At 34.7% G+C, this 15,734-nt stretch overlaps 1 protein-coding gene across 3 annotated transcripts in view; it reads right to left on the reverse strand.

Annotated features, from left to right (window-relative positions):
- CTNNA2 (catenin alpha 2) overlaps nucleotides 1-15,734 on the reverse strand; it is a 476,528-nt gene that overhangs the window by 91,083 nt on the left and 369,711 nt on the right. For all 3 annotated transcript variants that reach the window (XM_035547255.2, XM_035547256.2, XM_035547253.1), the window contains exon 9: nucleotides 10,993-11,145. In XM_035547255.2, the coding sequence (XP_035403148.1) occupies nucleotides 10,993-11,145 (153 nt within the window). The remainder of the gene's footprint in view (nucleotides 1-10,992; nucleotides 11,146-15,734) is intronic.

Consider the following 15,734-nt stretch of genomic DNA (forward strand, 5'->3'; position numbering starts at 1 on the left):
CTGACTGAAAATAATGAGATGAAATTAATGATTTATGACGATAATGCTTTTATATATCAGGGTTTTTAAAAATGACTCGTCCAAAACCAGTATAATTAATATTTTATGTTTATGTAGAATCTTTTATATAAGGTTGCCAATGATCTATTCATGCTGTTTAGACTTACTATTATTCAATGAAATGGCCAAGGATTACCATAATATTGAGATATTGAAATTTGAGGTACAGAATTTGATCTCCTTTTGATTTCCTTTACTTAGACTTTTATTATATGAAATATTACAGCTTCCTACTTCTGTTATTTAATTGTTTTATTTTATCTTTTAAGCAGTGGATGTCAAGATAATACAGTGTTTAGTTCCCATACTACATACGACAATGTTACACACTGGTAATGGCTGTCAGCAGCAGCTACGGCTATCATTTCTGGTGTGTGCATCAGTTTTCAGAACGTAAACGAATAAAATTACCAAAATTCTTTTATAAAAGGGATGTCCTTGAGTATTGTTAATGTCTGACAGGGATAACACAAAGCCTCAGCTCTTTTCCTTTCCTGTGTAAACTCTACTCAGCTATGCTGGCATCCCAGTAGGAATAATTATCCGACTGAAGAATTTATACTCCATGTCAAATGAGGTATCATTACTGCTGCTGTCGCATTTTCTCCTTACGTATCTAAAAATTTCCATATGTTAATTTCCTCATTCTTTTCTTAATATCCATTGCTAAGTTCCTTCATCTTCCTTCTGACATTATGCCAACAGCATTTTTGCAACAAAAACCTATCCATGGGACTTTTCACTCATGTCACAAACACTGGTTTAAGATCTTCTAGTGGCTCTTAACTGTTTCCTTGGGCATGGTAAAATTCAAAAATCCCTTTAAAATATGGAGCACTGTGCTTTGTGTCTTAGCACGGTAACAGCTGATCTGCTACACATTCTGCATATCTATGGTTAAGAATTGTACTTTTCTTATTTTGATTATAAGAAGAAAAAAAAAGCATTTATTTGGTACTTCAAAGAGCACAAATGCAGAATCATATGCTTCGAGGAGACACATAACACTTAACGTCATATGGCAACTTCTAATTCAACTATTTCTCTATGATAAAAGGTTCTATTATAAAGCAATGGCTTGACTTTCTCAACTAGGTATAATGACAAAGATGTTTGGGTGATATCACTAGCCTGTAAGTCACTCATCTTTTAGAAGTAGGACCTATATCCTACAACCCTTTTGAGTGCAAGGAGTATAGGCATTGATAAATCGTGACTTTTCCTCCCTTCTCTATCTTGTGCTTTTAAGCATAAGGTATTGTAAGGAGATTAAGACTTGCAGAACCTCTTCTCCTGAGCTTTTGAAGTCTTGGAACCACTTCAGGATCATCAAAATACAATTTTACCTGGAGTTTTATAACTTATCTACTGTGACACTAAACTTACTATTGAGATGACACTTTTACTCTAAAATCCTTTTCTCAGCTACTTATAAGTTTCTCAAGAAGTTGTCCTCAGGCTGACATTCCTTATGCTTGCTCTCAGGCCATAGGAAAAACTTTCTGGAGCTTCGAAGAAAATCTACTTAACTATTTTATTTGATTTTCAGAACTCTGAACTTTAAAATAAAGCAACAAAACCAAACACTTCTCATGCTAAGCCATGAAGTCAATCCTTCTTACTATCATAAGTATCTGAGAAGATTTTCTACTGAAGTGTGATCCACATATTTGTTATACTGTTATTCCAGGAGAGTAGTGAGGCAGGATTTTTTGGGGTTTAGAAATCTGTCTCCAAATTAACTTATATAAAGCATTTTCAAACATTGAGGAAGCTTATTAGGGCTATAGCATTTTACTCAGTAACATATAGATATTTTCTGAATGAATTTAGTATTGTTTTATTTATCTAATGAAGTATAACAGGGTTACAGTACTGTAGGTTCTCCAATGTGTTTTTTCCTTCATCACTGAGCTCCAATTTTCAAGTTTATCAACAATAATTTTCTGGATCCATATCTACATGAAATGCTGGATTTTCACATTTATAATCTATGGGTTGTCAATAAATAAATAATAATAATAATAATAAAGAGTAAATGCACAAAAAAATCTAGTCCCATACATACTCGAGATTCAGCAGCAGTATTGCAAGCAACCTCAATTTCTGTTATCATTTCCCTCATGCAATTCTGTAGCAAAAAAAAACTTCCAGCAAGAGACATACAGTTTGTCCAAACAACAACTATCCCAGGGGAAACAAAGGCATGGTTCATCTGACTGCTGGTTATCTGAGGATCTATTTTCACAGGAAAGTATTTTAAAGTAGCACAGGCTATCCAAGACTTAGACACTTCCACACCAAGTGTTCCAAAATAACTACAGTTATTGAACTTATCCAAACTGGCAAAAGGTTCATTTCATTACTCAAAACACCTGAAATCCCAGGAAAAGGCACAAAGAACATTGACATGGCAGGACCTTTTCGTTCAACTAAAGCCACAAAACACTATGCTTACAGGTATTGCTTCCATCTACTCGATGGTAAGAAAAAGCAAGAGATTTTATATTTTTAGGTAGGCGTATTTGTGAAATTGCTGAAAAAAACAGATGGTATAGAAACAAGTCACACAGGTAATTAAACTTTTGGAAAAATCAGCTTATGGGAAGAGATCAAAAGGACCTACTTTAACACCATGAAGTTTAGGAGTTATTTGGTGAATATATATAAGTATCTACATGGAGAACAGAGTTATTATAACAAACATCCTCAATTGCACAGATAAATTGTGGATAAAACTGTAAGTGATAAAAAATATGAAATATCCATATTTAAACTACAGCTGCAGTAGTTAGCTTTAGTACTGAGGGGAATTCACTGGTGAACTTACCTGGCATAACTGATTAAAGATTATGTATTAGTGAAAGATTTCTAATAAAAAACTTGGGATGAAGAAGTTTTGATTCATAGTTTTGGTCTTCCTAAATATGGAAAACACCAGGTATTGTTAATATATTCAAGGTAAATAAATCTGGGTGCTACTACGAACAGTTAAACACCGTTTGTTGCAGATTTCTCAGTATACTTCCCCTGCCACAGGAACATGGAAAAGCCAACAGAACATCACTGATTAGGAACATTTGGGCAATGAGAATAGTTTTGACATTCATGCAGTACCAACTAAACAGCTGCTGTCTTGGCACAAAAGAACAAGTACAGGTATGAGGCATATGAGGTATGATGTGTGCATTATCATAATCACTTTGCTTGTTAGAATCTAGGTAATGGAATACAGCAGGGTAGAGTACACTGACCTGTACGCTGCATAAGCTAAAGCAACACAGGCAGTCCTGTACAACTCTAGTGTACATATGACACTAGGATTTGCAGATGATGCCTTTCATATTTACATATTTTGTTCTGGATGAATAAACTTAATTACTCAAGGGCCCATATTTGAAATTTTGCCTTATATATGTAGATTGCATTTTTATTTGTTTCTAAATCAAAGCTGCTATGGCTTTTGTTCAAAATCATAAGATTTCTTGATTATAATTTATTTTTCTATATCAGTTCAAAGCTCTATTGTTAACCATGCCATTCTATCCTTAAGTCTTTGACATGGCTTCTCCTTGTTCAGCTTCTGTGATTTTTGAGCATGTCTGAATGCCCTCCTTTATTTCTGATGTATTTTCTTGCAAATGATCTTTTCATTCTCCTCAGAAGTACATACTGCTTGTACTGAACTTTTTGGCTTCCTAAATAGCATTAGCCCCTCTATTTCTATCCTGCACATTTCCCATGTGCAAGATAGAAATTCTAGCTTCTCATATTTAAACCTTCCCTTCACTGATCCCCTTATTTCTGTCTTAATTTTCATAATCTAAGAGAGGTGTTCTTTGACTGAACTCTTCTTTCTTACAGTGAAACTCCCACACTAGATGTTGTATGACATAGTATATTAAGGTCATAAATTGAAACAACTAGTTAGGAACTGTCATCAATCCCATAATACACATGATCAATTAATTAAAATGATACCAAGAACTCTTGATTGTATTATTATCAAATTTCAATCATATAGACTACTATGTGATTGGATTGTATGAGATAGCAGACAAATAGGTACTAGAACTTGTGGAAGTCATTTTATTTTGGGAAACTGTACCACATGAATCACACAGCACAGCAGCGTGATCAGACTGAAGAAGCAAGCCTCTAGCTAAGCAGGTGTTATTCACTGGAAAATATTTTTTAAAAATTACTCAGTGATTAAAAAGGGAGTAATTGGACTTCATCTCTTTTACGCAGGCAGTAAATAAACATGGTTAGAAGTTAAACATCTTTCAAAATCAGCTAACTGGAAAATATTGGGAAATTACTGGGAATAAATTTTTTTCTGCAAGGAGAAGAAAACATTTCTCATGAAAATAACTCTTTTTAAGAGTATGTAAAGAAAAGCTATATTAAAGAAAATTGAAGAAGTGGTCAAAGTACATTTTAATTTATAGGAAGTTCTCCAGAAATATATATTTTTCCCAAGAAGAAAAAGCACATAATGAAATTGTTTAGTCATTTGCTCGTGAATGGTGACCTACAGGAAATCAGATAACAGAAAACCAATAGTAGCTTTATGTCTACACAAAGCCAGAAATGCATTCAAATTGACATGGAGATTCCAAAGCAATTTACCTCTCCCTTTCTTTCCTTTTTTTTCTTTTAATTTTTATTTTAAATCTTCTATTCTTCCCGGAGACAGAAGGGAAGAGAAAAAAACAAAATCACGCAACCAAAAAAAAGCAGACAACCACACATCATTGCTCACAGGCTGCTAACTTTATGTAGCATGTGTTTATTATGTGCAACACAGAAAGAAGCACGAACAAATAAAATTATCCTTCAACCCTTTTGGTATTGCTATAAGACATAGAAGCTTAGCAATCTAAGAATAAAGGAAAGGGACGAATGAATAGAAAATGATTGCTCAAGATAACATGAATAATATGATAGATTGTAGTGTCTTTGTTAGTTTATTAGAGAGAACAAATTTTAGAAACTCCAAGAAGCCCTCAGATAAGGAATTTATGCCCCTTTTGGCCATCCTGTATTCCTGTTTTTTATCAGAAACTTCTCAGGGCAGGTGCAGAGGGACAGCCTTCATCATCTGCTGTAGCCAACTTCTCCATTCCCAAACTGCTGAATTTTACCCACGTTTCTGTGTTAACAATGCAGCCTGTATATTACAGGAAGGTTCTACAGTCTCCTATAAGAGACTTCATAAACTTCAGAGCTGTATCCATATTGCCTGAAGGTAGTGATGACTTTGGTATGAAAACAATCTCAAAAGTTTAGACATTGATTATTTAACTCCTTTAATAACTTATCTTCTTCAGGGATGGGTACACGAGAGCCTTGGAAAGGCACAGAACAGCAGTTATTTCTAGCTTCACCTTTTCCATAAGGTGACTTCATCTCGGTGTTAATCTAGCAACCAGAAGAGGGAACAGGTACAGATCCCAGTGGGCTACCAATATAGTTTACCTAGTGGCTACTGTAAGTAAAAAAAAAAAAAAAAAAAAAAAAAAGTGTTTACTATTGGCATAGCTTTCTGGCATATTCTGGAAGACTTCTAGTTCATTTTCCTTAAAGACATATACCTCCAAGGTGAAGAGATGAAGAGATGGACTACCTAGATTTAGCTGCAATAGGGACCCAGAAGATGTAACTACAAAGAGTTCAAGCTTTTCATACTCTCAATTCAGATAATTGGATTTGTGGTTTTAACAATCTTCAATATATTCATGATGTTTACTAGGAATAAAGAGCATCTGTTGCCCATGCAGGGAAGAAAGGCCTGAGATGGAAATTCAAACTAAAATAAGCAGATGAAAACACTAGGACACAGAGATAGTCCACAGCTTTAATTTCAAAGAAAACCTCTCAACTTGAAGGGCTTGAATTAAACTAATCTGTGACCTTAACATTCCTTGATTAGAACCAAGGATTACTATCTTCTCAATATTATTTATCTAGCTTAGTTAATGTCAAGTAAAATAATAGAATAAAAGCTAATCAGTCCCCAAGATGAATTCCAGAGAGTGTACATTTTTCTTGATGGAAGTTGGATATAGAAGCTATGAAAGAATATTGACACTTTTTCTTCATTACCAGAAGCAAAAAGCTAGTCGTATACTCTGATAATGCAGTGATATGCACTTAATTATATATATATATATATATATATATATAAAAAGAATAGAACATTTCAAGTATAGGCAGTTTTTATGAGATATATCATGTAGAAACAATCTTTGTTGAACAAAAAAACTGAAAGGGTTGTTAGGCATTGGAATAGACTGCCCAGGGAAGTGGTTCAGTCACCATCCCTGGAGGTCTTCAAAAGACGTTTACATTCAGAGCTTAGTGATATGGTTTAGTGGAGGACTTGTCAGTGTTAGGTCAGAGGTTGGACTAGGTGATCTTGGAGGTCTCTTCCAACCTAGATGATTCTGTGGTTCTTTGAAAAATGTTTCAGAAATGAGCCAATTTTTTTCTTCTTAAGCCTGTTGCTGTAGGTTTTGTCTGTCCTAAATGAAAATCCAACTCAGTTCATGAAGTTATAATAAAGTTTTTGTTCTTGTTTGGCTTATGAAGATCACTGGAAGTAGCGCCTGGAAGTGAGCTACAGTGCCACACTGTAAACCGTCAGAGCTACACTGATCTCATGTGCATTGCAGATTCACACCAAATAACAACGTCACCCTCCAAGTCTGGAGCCTGAAAATCTATGCAAAAATCCTGAAGTCTAGAACCTGAAAATTGAACGTGCAAGTCTATGACCAAAAAACCACACTCACAAAAAACAAAAAAACAACAACAAAAAAAACACAAAACCACCACCACCAGTAACAAACAAAACAAAACAAACAAAAAAAAAAACAAACGACTGCGTTAACTGGGTTAAATTTAGTTCTGTTACTGCTGATGTAAATCAGGTCTACATTCACTGTTGTCCAACACAGTAAAATTTTCTTTTACGCTCTTCCCAACCCCCCTTCCTAAATCAAGAAAGCAGAGGTCACAGAGCAGGTCCAAATGCTCATTTTGTGTGCTGTGCATTCTAGCAATTATTTTTCCCTCCTGTCTTGAGTGTGTAAGCCTGGTTCCATATTTATGATGGGAAAAACATACGACCAGTCTGAACTGGGGACATACAAATGCAGTTCTTGGAAAATGAAGAGTAGCTTGCATTGTGCCTTACCAAGGAGTTCAAACACTAACTTTTGTTTTTCCTTGACATTGTTAAAGAAAAAATACAACTCTAAACTCCCCAAAGTAATCCCAGTATCCTTTTCAAAATGACAGCTGCATGGTCAGGAGAAAGTTAATAAAGATTCCTGTAAGCTGAACTGGCAAAGATACTATAAAGCAAACAGGAACTGAAATGCTGCTGTTAGGTTTCACCTGCTACAAATTATTATCCAGCCTTCTGATCTTATTGATTTGCTTGCACTATATCAAATTTTAATCATCATAAACCATTTCCTAACACAGTTCTTCCACTACCACATGTTCTTAGTATATAACTTGGATTATTTTGGGCATCCCTGGAAACCTTTAAGCTTATATGACACAAAACTGATAGATACGTAAAAGGGTCTATTAAATTCTTCGTAAAAACAATTCATGCAAAATTGGTAGGATACTGCCTTTTCAAAAGACTGTTTTTAGCAATTTCAAACCAGCAGGAAGTAATTCCACACCAAAAGAACAAAAATCCCCTTGATGATAACATTAAAATTGTTGGAAGTGTTTCAAGCAAGAAAAACACAACTGACTAACTCCCATATCTTCACTGATCACCGAATGGTGAAGTCCTTGCTGTTCTTGTATAAGAATATTTTTTTAAAACAAAAACGCATTTAAATCATTAGTAGAACTCTATTGGACCTTTTTCCAATCTTTGTTGTGAGGATGAAAAGCCTGATCTAACCCACTATTTCAGTTAGAAGACTTTATAATTTGAATTTTCACAGTTATTAGTTCAAAGTCAAACGTGCTGATGTCTCCTATCGGAAGCAAGTAAACAGGTTGCTATCATGGCTCTTAAACAGTCTACTCCTGATGAATTTCATCTCCCAGAAAAACTGATTGAATCTAATGGTTTAATGAGTTATGTTGGGGGGAAAAAAAAAAAAAGGGCAAACAACCAGTTAAACAACAACAACTAAAAGTCCAGCAGACTAACAGTTAAACCTAAGAAGTCTTACTAAACAGAATAATAAAAATTAATTAATTAGCTGCCATATAGTGCTGTGATAGATGCATTGAATAAATCTGAGATGATTTATCAGCTAAGTATATTGTGTGGTAGGTATTAGAATTATCTGTCATTAACCTTATGCTACGAATGAAGATGCCTGGATACAGAAGTTAAATGAATTCCCAAGGTCACATTTGAAGCTGGCAATACAACTCAGGCATTTACTGATTTTCAGTCATTAGAGATAAAAATTTTAAAAACATTGAAGGGATTCATAAGATAAAGGTCATGATGTGGAAAGGCACCATCATTTCTCTAACTTCAGTTTCAGAACATAAAAGTTAAGAGATGGCTGCTGAAATATGATTTGAAGAAGGGGGGTTAGCCATCCAAGACTGAAATAGTACCATCTAATTTCTTTATATTTATTTATTTATTGGTACAATCTGAGCCGTTTTGGATGATTCACATCACTGATAGGCTGGGTCTCAGTCTTGAGATTCTCTGCCTTCTTGGACTCTGGAGGGAGACTGAGACAAGAAAGTTTTTGAACACTAGTACCACAGATGAAGTTCCCCAGGTTTCATAGGATGACATACCCTGAACTTCTGACATAGCCTGTAGAGGAATCTGGTTCTAGAAAAATGAGAATTCATCTTTGTAGTTATTATTCTCAAATGAGAATATTATTCTCAAATGATATGAGGCATATCATAGCAAGTCAAGTGAAAAGCAAAAGACAAACTGTTATGATAAGAAGTGGGAAAGAGAAGACAAAGAAATAATGAAAGGAACTCTTAAAGGGAGATTTAAGTATTCTGTAATATGGACTACATAAGGAAGTTAACTTCCACAAGCCTCATTTTAACACCATATATTTTTGACAATGTATTGACCATACAAAAAAAAAAAATCTCTCCTGTATTCATCAAATATTAAGATTTTTTTTTCTTCTCAGAATAGTAAAAATGCAGCTCTTACAAGCAGAACTATTAAAACTTAGGTTATTTTTCCTGACCTTTCGACAGAATTTCAATTGAACTTGGTCAGACATCCAAAAGATTCAGATTCTGATTTTAAAATGAATGATTAATATTATAGAGCTTTCAGAGTATTGGATTTGCAGTGCCAAATTCCTCTAACATAAGCAAGTGCAACTCCATGCACTTCAGTGGAATTGTGTTTGCATATATTAGCATGCAATTCTGGCCCTGTGCCTGGGAAAGGATCTTTCGTTCCACATTCACTTGATTATGTCTCATCTTTAAACCACATTTTACGATCTGCAAAATACTTGACCCACAAAACCACAGAAGCCCATCTGCTCAGATACCATTGTGCATCATTAAGTAAAAATGATGAAACTATTTTAAGTGCAAAATTGTGCGTACAGGGGCCATAAATGTATTCCAAACATTTATTTTCTTGTGCACCTAAAACTCAGGTTTCAAAATTCCATTTCCATTAGAAACTTATTCATTCAAGATACTTCATTCGACATAATGACAATAATAATAATAATAATAATAATAATAAAAAATACCCTTACAAATAAAAGACTAAGCCCTATCCAGAAGAATATATCCTTGGAAAAGAATATGGACAACAGTCTAGTATCATATGTCAGAGACATACAAGACAATTAATGATCTGCTTCTAGTAGTCTGGAACAATGTAAATGGATGAAAAATATTAGGTTTTCAGGTCAAGACATCTAATGTTGACATTATGTACATTTTAGTTGACAACAGCTAAGAAATCCTTACTCTTCTCTTGAGCTCCGGTACTAGAGATTTAGGACAGTGTCTGTTTTAAGAATAGAAGTCTTTGAAAACTGTAGCTCAATGCCTGTCAAATCAGTAATATCCTTATTATCCTTCCCTCCCAGCCAGCTAAAGAACCATTAGTATGGCTAAAGAGAAAGGATACTACAAAGTGGCTATAGATTCTTTAAAATAACGCTAGTACAGAGAAGTTAATAGTGCCACATAATACCAAACACTGAGCTGTACTTGTCTTCAAAAAATACAGGCATTTTTCATAGTTCTTAAACTGTCAGAGGGCAAACTGCAGCAAACATTATCATTTTGTTAAAAGGCCATTCAATGAGCAACCAGCTTTCAATCATTGTATTTTATTGTCCCAGTGGTAGAGTTGAGCTATTTCAGTACCATTCGTGAAGCCTTGACGTTACCGTTTGTAGACTTTACACAATAGGTCTCTTCAGAAAGACATGATACTAAATACATACACAGAATACATATCTTGCAGAAGTAAGCATGGTCTTAAGACTATACCTTCTCTATATGTCCTTTTCCTATTTTGGTTTGGCACAACCAGGTCTTAAGCTTAGAGCTGCCTTTGGCCAGTAGCTGATACAGTATTCTGAAGCACCCATTTGGATTTATACTTAGAGATGAAAATCTATCATGCTATTAGTAAAGCTGAACTGAAATTTACTTCTTCTTGCTCACAACTTTTAACAAAATACCAGAAATACATTTTAAACACGATTGATTGGTCTAATGATCTACCAAAAACACAGCACATGCTCTTCTCTGCCATGCATCCAGACATTTGCTATGCAATCACCAGCATGGAGTCAACCCAAACTCATGAAGCCTGTAGGACAGAACTGTTGCCTCTAACTCTTCAGCTAATCAATCACTTTTCTCACTTCTCCTAGAGAGAGGATACAGAAATCTAGCTGCATCAGTAGCATCACTTACCTCAACTAACTTGTTGGCATGCTCACGGAAGACCTGTGCATACTCCTTCACTTCTTTCTCATTACCACTTTTTGCGGCCTCAATGAGAACGAGCAATGGCACATTGGTCTCCAGGAAAGAATCCGATATATGATCCATTACTGCCTTCCGTAGCTGTGACAAAAGAAAGCAGACCAGTAAATTAAAGGAAAATTATCAATATACAGTCCCACAGTATTCATTGATTATTATAACTGAGCATTGATGTGTCACATCTCACAGTATCGGAAGGGAGTTCGGACTTTTTTATCCTTCATTACTCCGAGCTATCCACTTGCAGCAAGCATACCAATACCCAACTGTTAAGGGCCTAGATCTGCAAAACCCTCCTGAGGTTCATGCTGACTTGCACATCTCATCCCACAGGACTGAGTGGATCTATCCAGAACAATGATGATTACCCACATAATACATTGCAAATTGATGAGAATTGAAAGCTGCACACTACTTTAAAAAACAGTTCAGATCACTTAAAAGCCAAATATGGATTAAGGAGCTTAACTTCAAGCAACCATTAAAAAATATTAGCCTGAATATATCTAAGCCTCTTCTAATTCCTGTACTGAATAGTATTCTGCACAGTAATGAGTTTAGCACATTTAGTACATACCTCGTACTTCATACTCTTTCAAATATCTCCAGCAGGTGTAAACAGAAAACCTTTCTAAGCACTTTCCAGGTAGGATTAGCAAACATACTACAATTTATACGGTGGTGCTTTTTTTTTTTTTTTAAATAAGTTATTGAAGATTTAACACCTGTTATTTCATAAAAAAAAAAATATGTTTGAAACTATATTACTGTAAGAATGATGTCACTGACTTCTTTTCTTCCTTACTAATAACTACTAATTAATGTCAAACTCGATTAAAATTTGAAAGACATCCAGAAGGATGACTAAAATCTTAAATAATTCTTCCTGGAAACTTAATTGCTCTATAGGAGCATGGATCAGAAATGTTTTTAGCATATTTTCTTCCGCTTTTGGGTTGTTAAGAGTGGAAAAAAAAAAAAAGTGGACTTAGACACAACAAGCTGGGAGCTATTTACCATAAAGGTCTGGTTAGCCACAAGTCTCCAAATCATGCATTTTTAGTTAGATGAAACATCAGGCAAGGTAATTTTGTAGTCCAGACTAGACAGCTTTATCTAGATAAGGTGCCACCTGAACAGCCAGCCATATTGAAAACTGTTACGTTGTTAGGCATTATAAATACATGATAGAAGATGCTTTTGGAGTTTGACAGCATCACTTGTCAACTCTATTTCAATAAAGAGAAAGCTTACTTTGAATATTTCCATTCAACCCCTTACTAGTACACTAAAAACAAGCAGCAAAACAAAAGAGTTTTAAACATATCTATGTTTGCATGAGGTATTCCTTTTACTTAAATTACAGTTTAAGCAACTGATGTATTAAGAACAGCAATTCTTAATTCCCGTTAAAAGTTAATTCTGGAAAAATATTTTTCTACTTCCAAAATGATTAAAGGTACTCAGAATAGCTAACACAGTAATACATATAAAGAGTAATGAAAGGAAAAGAAAAAAGGATGAATGCATCAGAGAGATCTGCCAAGAGCTGGAAGCTGGTGTATTGTAGCTACAACCTATCACATTGTCACCTTGTACTCTCTTTTCCTCTAAATCCATTAATATTCACTTGCTAACTCTTCTTTTATGCTTATTTTGAAATATTTCAGACTGTCCTTTGGGTCCATTTGTACAGCATCTAACACAATGAGATCCCAAATCATTAACAGCTTCCATAGGTACCAATACATATATTGATACTAATATTATTCCAAACATATCACAGCATTGCCAAAAATGTATATATTTATAAAGATACATACATATGCACACACTGAAGATGTCAAGCTTCAGAAAACACTGCAAACAGCATAACGCTGTGAAACCTAAGCTGCAATATGGCCAGATTTCTAATCACTACATATATCTGTCCTTCCCTACTAAAATAAGGGCATCATATATAGCCAATGTAAATGCTGCCAGAAAGGGTTTGTCTCAAGTTTGCTTAATCACCTTCTGTAGATACTTATCTCCCATCTCTTACTGAGAAACTCTGCTCCTAAGTGGAATGCCTCAGTTTAGTATGTACAGTTAGACTTTTTGAAGTCCAGCATATTGAAATAGACCAAATTTTAGTATTTCCAAATGAACACACAGTGGTTTTAAAAAATCCCATATGCTGTCTCATTTGCAGGAAAAAAACTGTAAAATAGATCTACTTATTGCAGTTCAATATGAGTGTCAATAAAAACTACTGTTAATTTCACTGTCTGAAAAACTATTTTAAATCTTAAATGAACATTAACATTTTTTCTGTTTACTCTGTATGGGATGATGTTTCAAAGGGTTGAGTTAAATGAAGAAGCAATTCAATTTTTAATCAAGGTTAATGTGCTATTATAGATCTGATTATAAGAATGTGCCCAATGAAACCCTAAGAAAAGTCTCAGGATGTTTAAACACTTAGCTTATGTTCATTGGTATTAGAACCACACATTAGAAGTCAATAAAAAGGACAGATCGGGCATCAGCTAAGCAGCAATTTGGGGCTTACCATTGTAAATATGCAGCAGAGTTGTATCTGAATCAAAATGGATATCCTATTTGTAATGGCAACTGTATATTGCTTTCTGCAGTTCATAGTCTCAGCAGTTGAAAAAAAAATCCTGAATTCTGACTGTCAGAGGTTTGAAAAAATAAAAAATTAACAAATCCTATTATCATATAGTGTGTTATTCATAGATTTCAGCAGCAGCACATCCCTGACCCCTCCTGTAAACAGGCATTATCATTTCTTTAGCAATTGGTTATCTGAGTTTTAGGACACCCTCGCATTGAAGTTGAAAGGTATACTTAATGCTTTTTATATATGCAGGAGACCACAAATTTTGCTATCCATCACCACAGAGTATAAGGAATGACTTGACAAAATCATTTATTAGATGTGACAGGTGTGTGAACACAATTCATTCATCCAATAGCTCAAATAGATACATGACAAGGTAATATTAATTGCACAAGACAAGACATTTAAAGGTATTAACTAAGCATTACCAGTCTATTTGATCCAATTAGGGCTATTCATCAAAGTAAATAACTACTGGAAAACTAATCTTGTATGTTCTTTAGAATACTGCAACAAAGTCCAGCCAAAGCGATGGCTTATGCATCCAGAGATTTTATGGTTTCATACAATTGACATCAGCTCAGAAGGGAATGGGAGAAGTCTGTGACCTGAATTTAAATGGTCATAAAACACTCAGCAAAAAAGGTCAAGTTTTACTCTAAAAACAGCATGAGATCTTTTGCAAATGTGTACATTAACAAATGTCTTTGCGATTCCTTAATTTACCCTGTATTCCGATGTAAATATTTTGACAAATACTATTACTCGCAAGGCAATGGTTTATTTTTTTTCCCTACTGAATTTTACATTAGAGGTAGCTTCAAAGTGTAGATGGTTTCTACTAGATGAAATTCCAGCTGTTAGAGAAAACAAATAAAGGTCTGCTCAATTCTTTTTGTCATGGAGAAAACTTAATTAACATGCAGCTAAAAGAATAATAAATTGGCCAGATGAGCACAAAGATATAAAAGGGAAACATCAAGACCTGGAAATACTTTTAAAAGTATGAATGGTGAAGGCAGCTTTTATGTCTTTCCAGTTCAGTCAATTTAGTCAGTTTATGGTGCACAGAGTCAGTTGCTGTTTTTGATAGCACCGTGTTCTACTGTTCTAAGCACTATTTAGGGCTGTTTTATCATTGTCAATTCACAGCTATAATTGAGCTCAAACAGGTTAACCTGCCCACTGAAATGATGTTCTCCATGGCTATATAACTATTTTAGAACCAAAATGTCTCAGTGCTACTTACGGTCTGGTAGAGAATTAAATGTCTAATCCTGACACAGGAAGGTAATGTCACAGCAGGAGATTAATGACTCTAACAGATTGTTAAACTTTATAAAGACTGGCAGTATAAAGCTATCTGTAACAAAAGTTTACCAAGGAGCACCATATTCACCATTTTCTGTTTAACGCACATTACAGCCCGAATCCAGCTCCGAACAATATGTAGCTGCAAAGCACTGCCATACAGGTATTAATTAAATTGAAAGATATGAAAATAAAACCTTCTCCAGTGTGTCTTCTCCAACATTTTGTGAAACTGAGAACAGCAGAATGGGACAGTGGCCATTAGAAGCTGCTGCAATATAATGCTAAAAATAAAATCTCAGTCAATTCTGCACACTACTGCCTATGAATACATGAACAAAAAATAGCAACTTTGGGGAGATGTGGATGCTAATATTGTTAATTTTGTCTTCATAGACTAAACGGCAAAAAGGTTAACATTTAAAGCATATATCATGCATGGACACCTAAGTTACAGATTTCTGGAATATACTACATAAAAATATTTTAAGATTTGAGTCTACAAGAAAAAGTTAAGAAGAAGAAATATAAAGTCTGTTTGTACTCCTCTACGTGTTTTTCTGTGTGTGTTGTTTCTTCTTTCTAAAGAGAAGCTTCCATAGTCACAAAAAGACTGGGGATGAATTTACTAATGCAAAGCAACTTCAAATGACTAGCTTTGAGCAGAAATTTGAAAGAGCAAGACAAAAAAGAAAAAGTTCCTCCTAGCCATTGGTCGCTACAAAGGAATTCT

The sequence above is a fragment of the Cygnus atratus genome, chromosome 4 (assembly GCF_013377495.2).
Source record: "Cygnus atratus isolate AKBS03 ecotype Queensland, Australia chromosome 4, CAtr_DNAZoo_HiC_assembly, whole genome shotgun sequence".
NCBI lineage: Eukaryota > Metazoa > Chordata > Aves > Anseriformes > Anatidae > Cygnus > Cygnus atratus.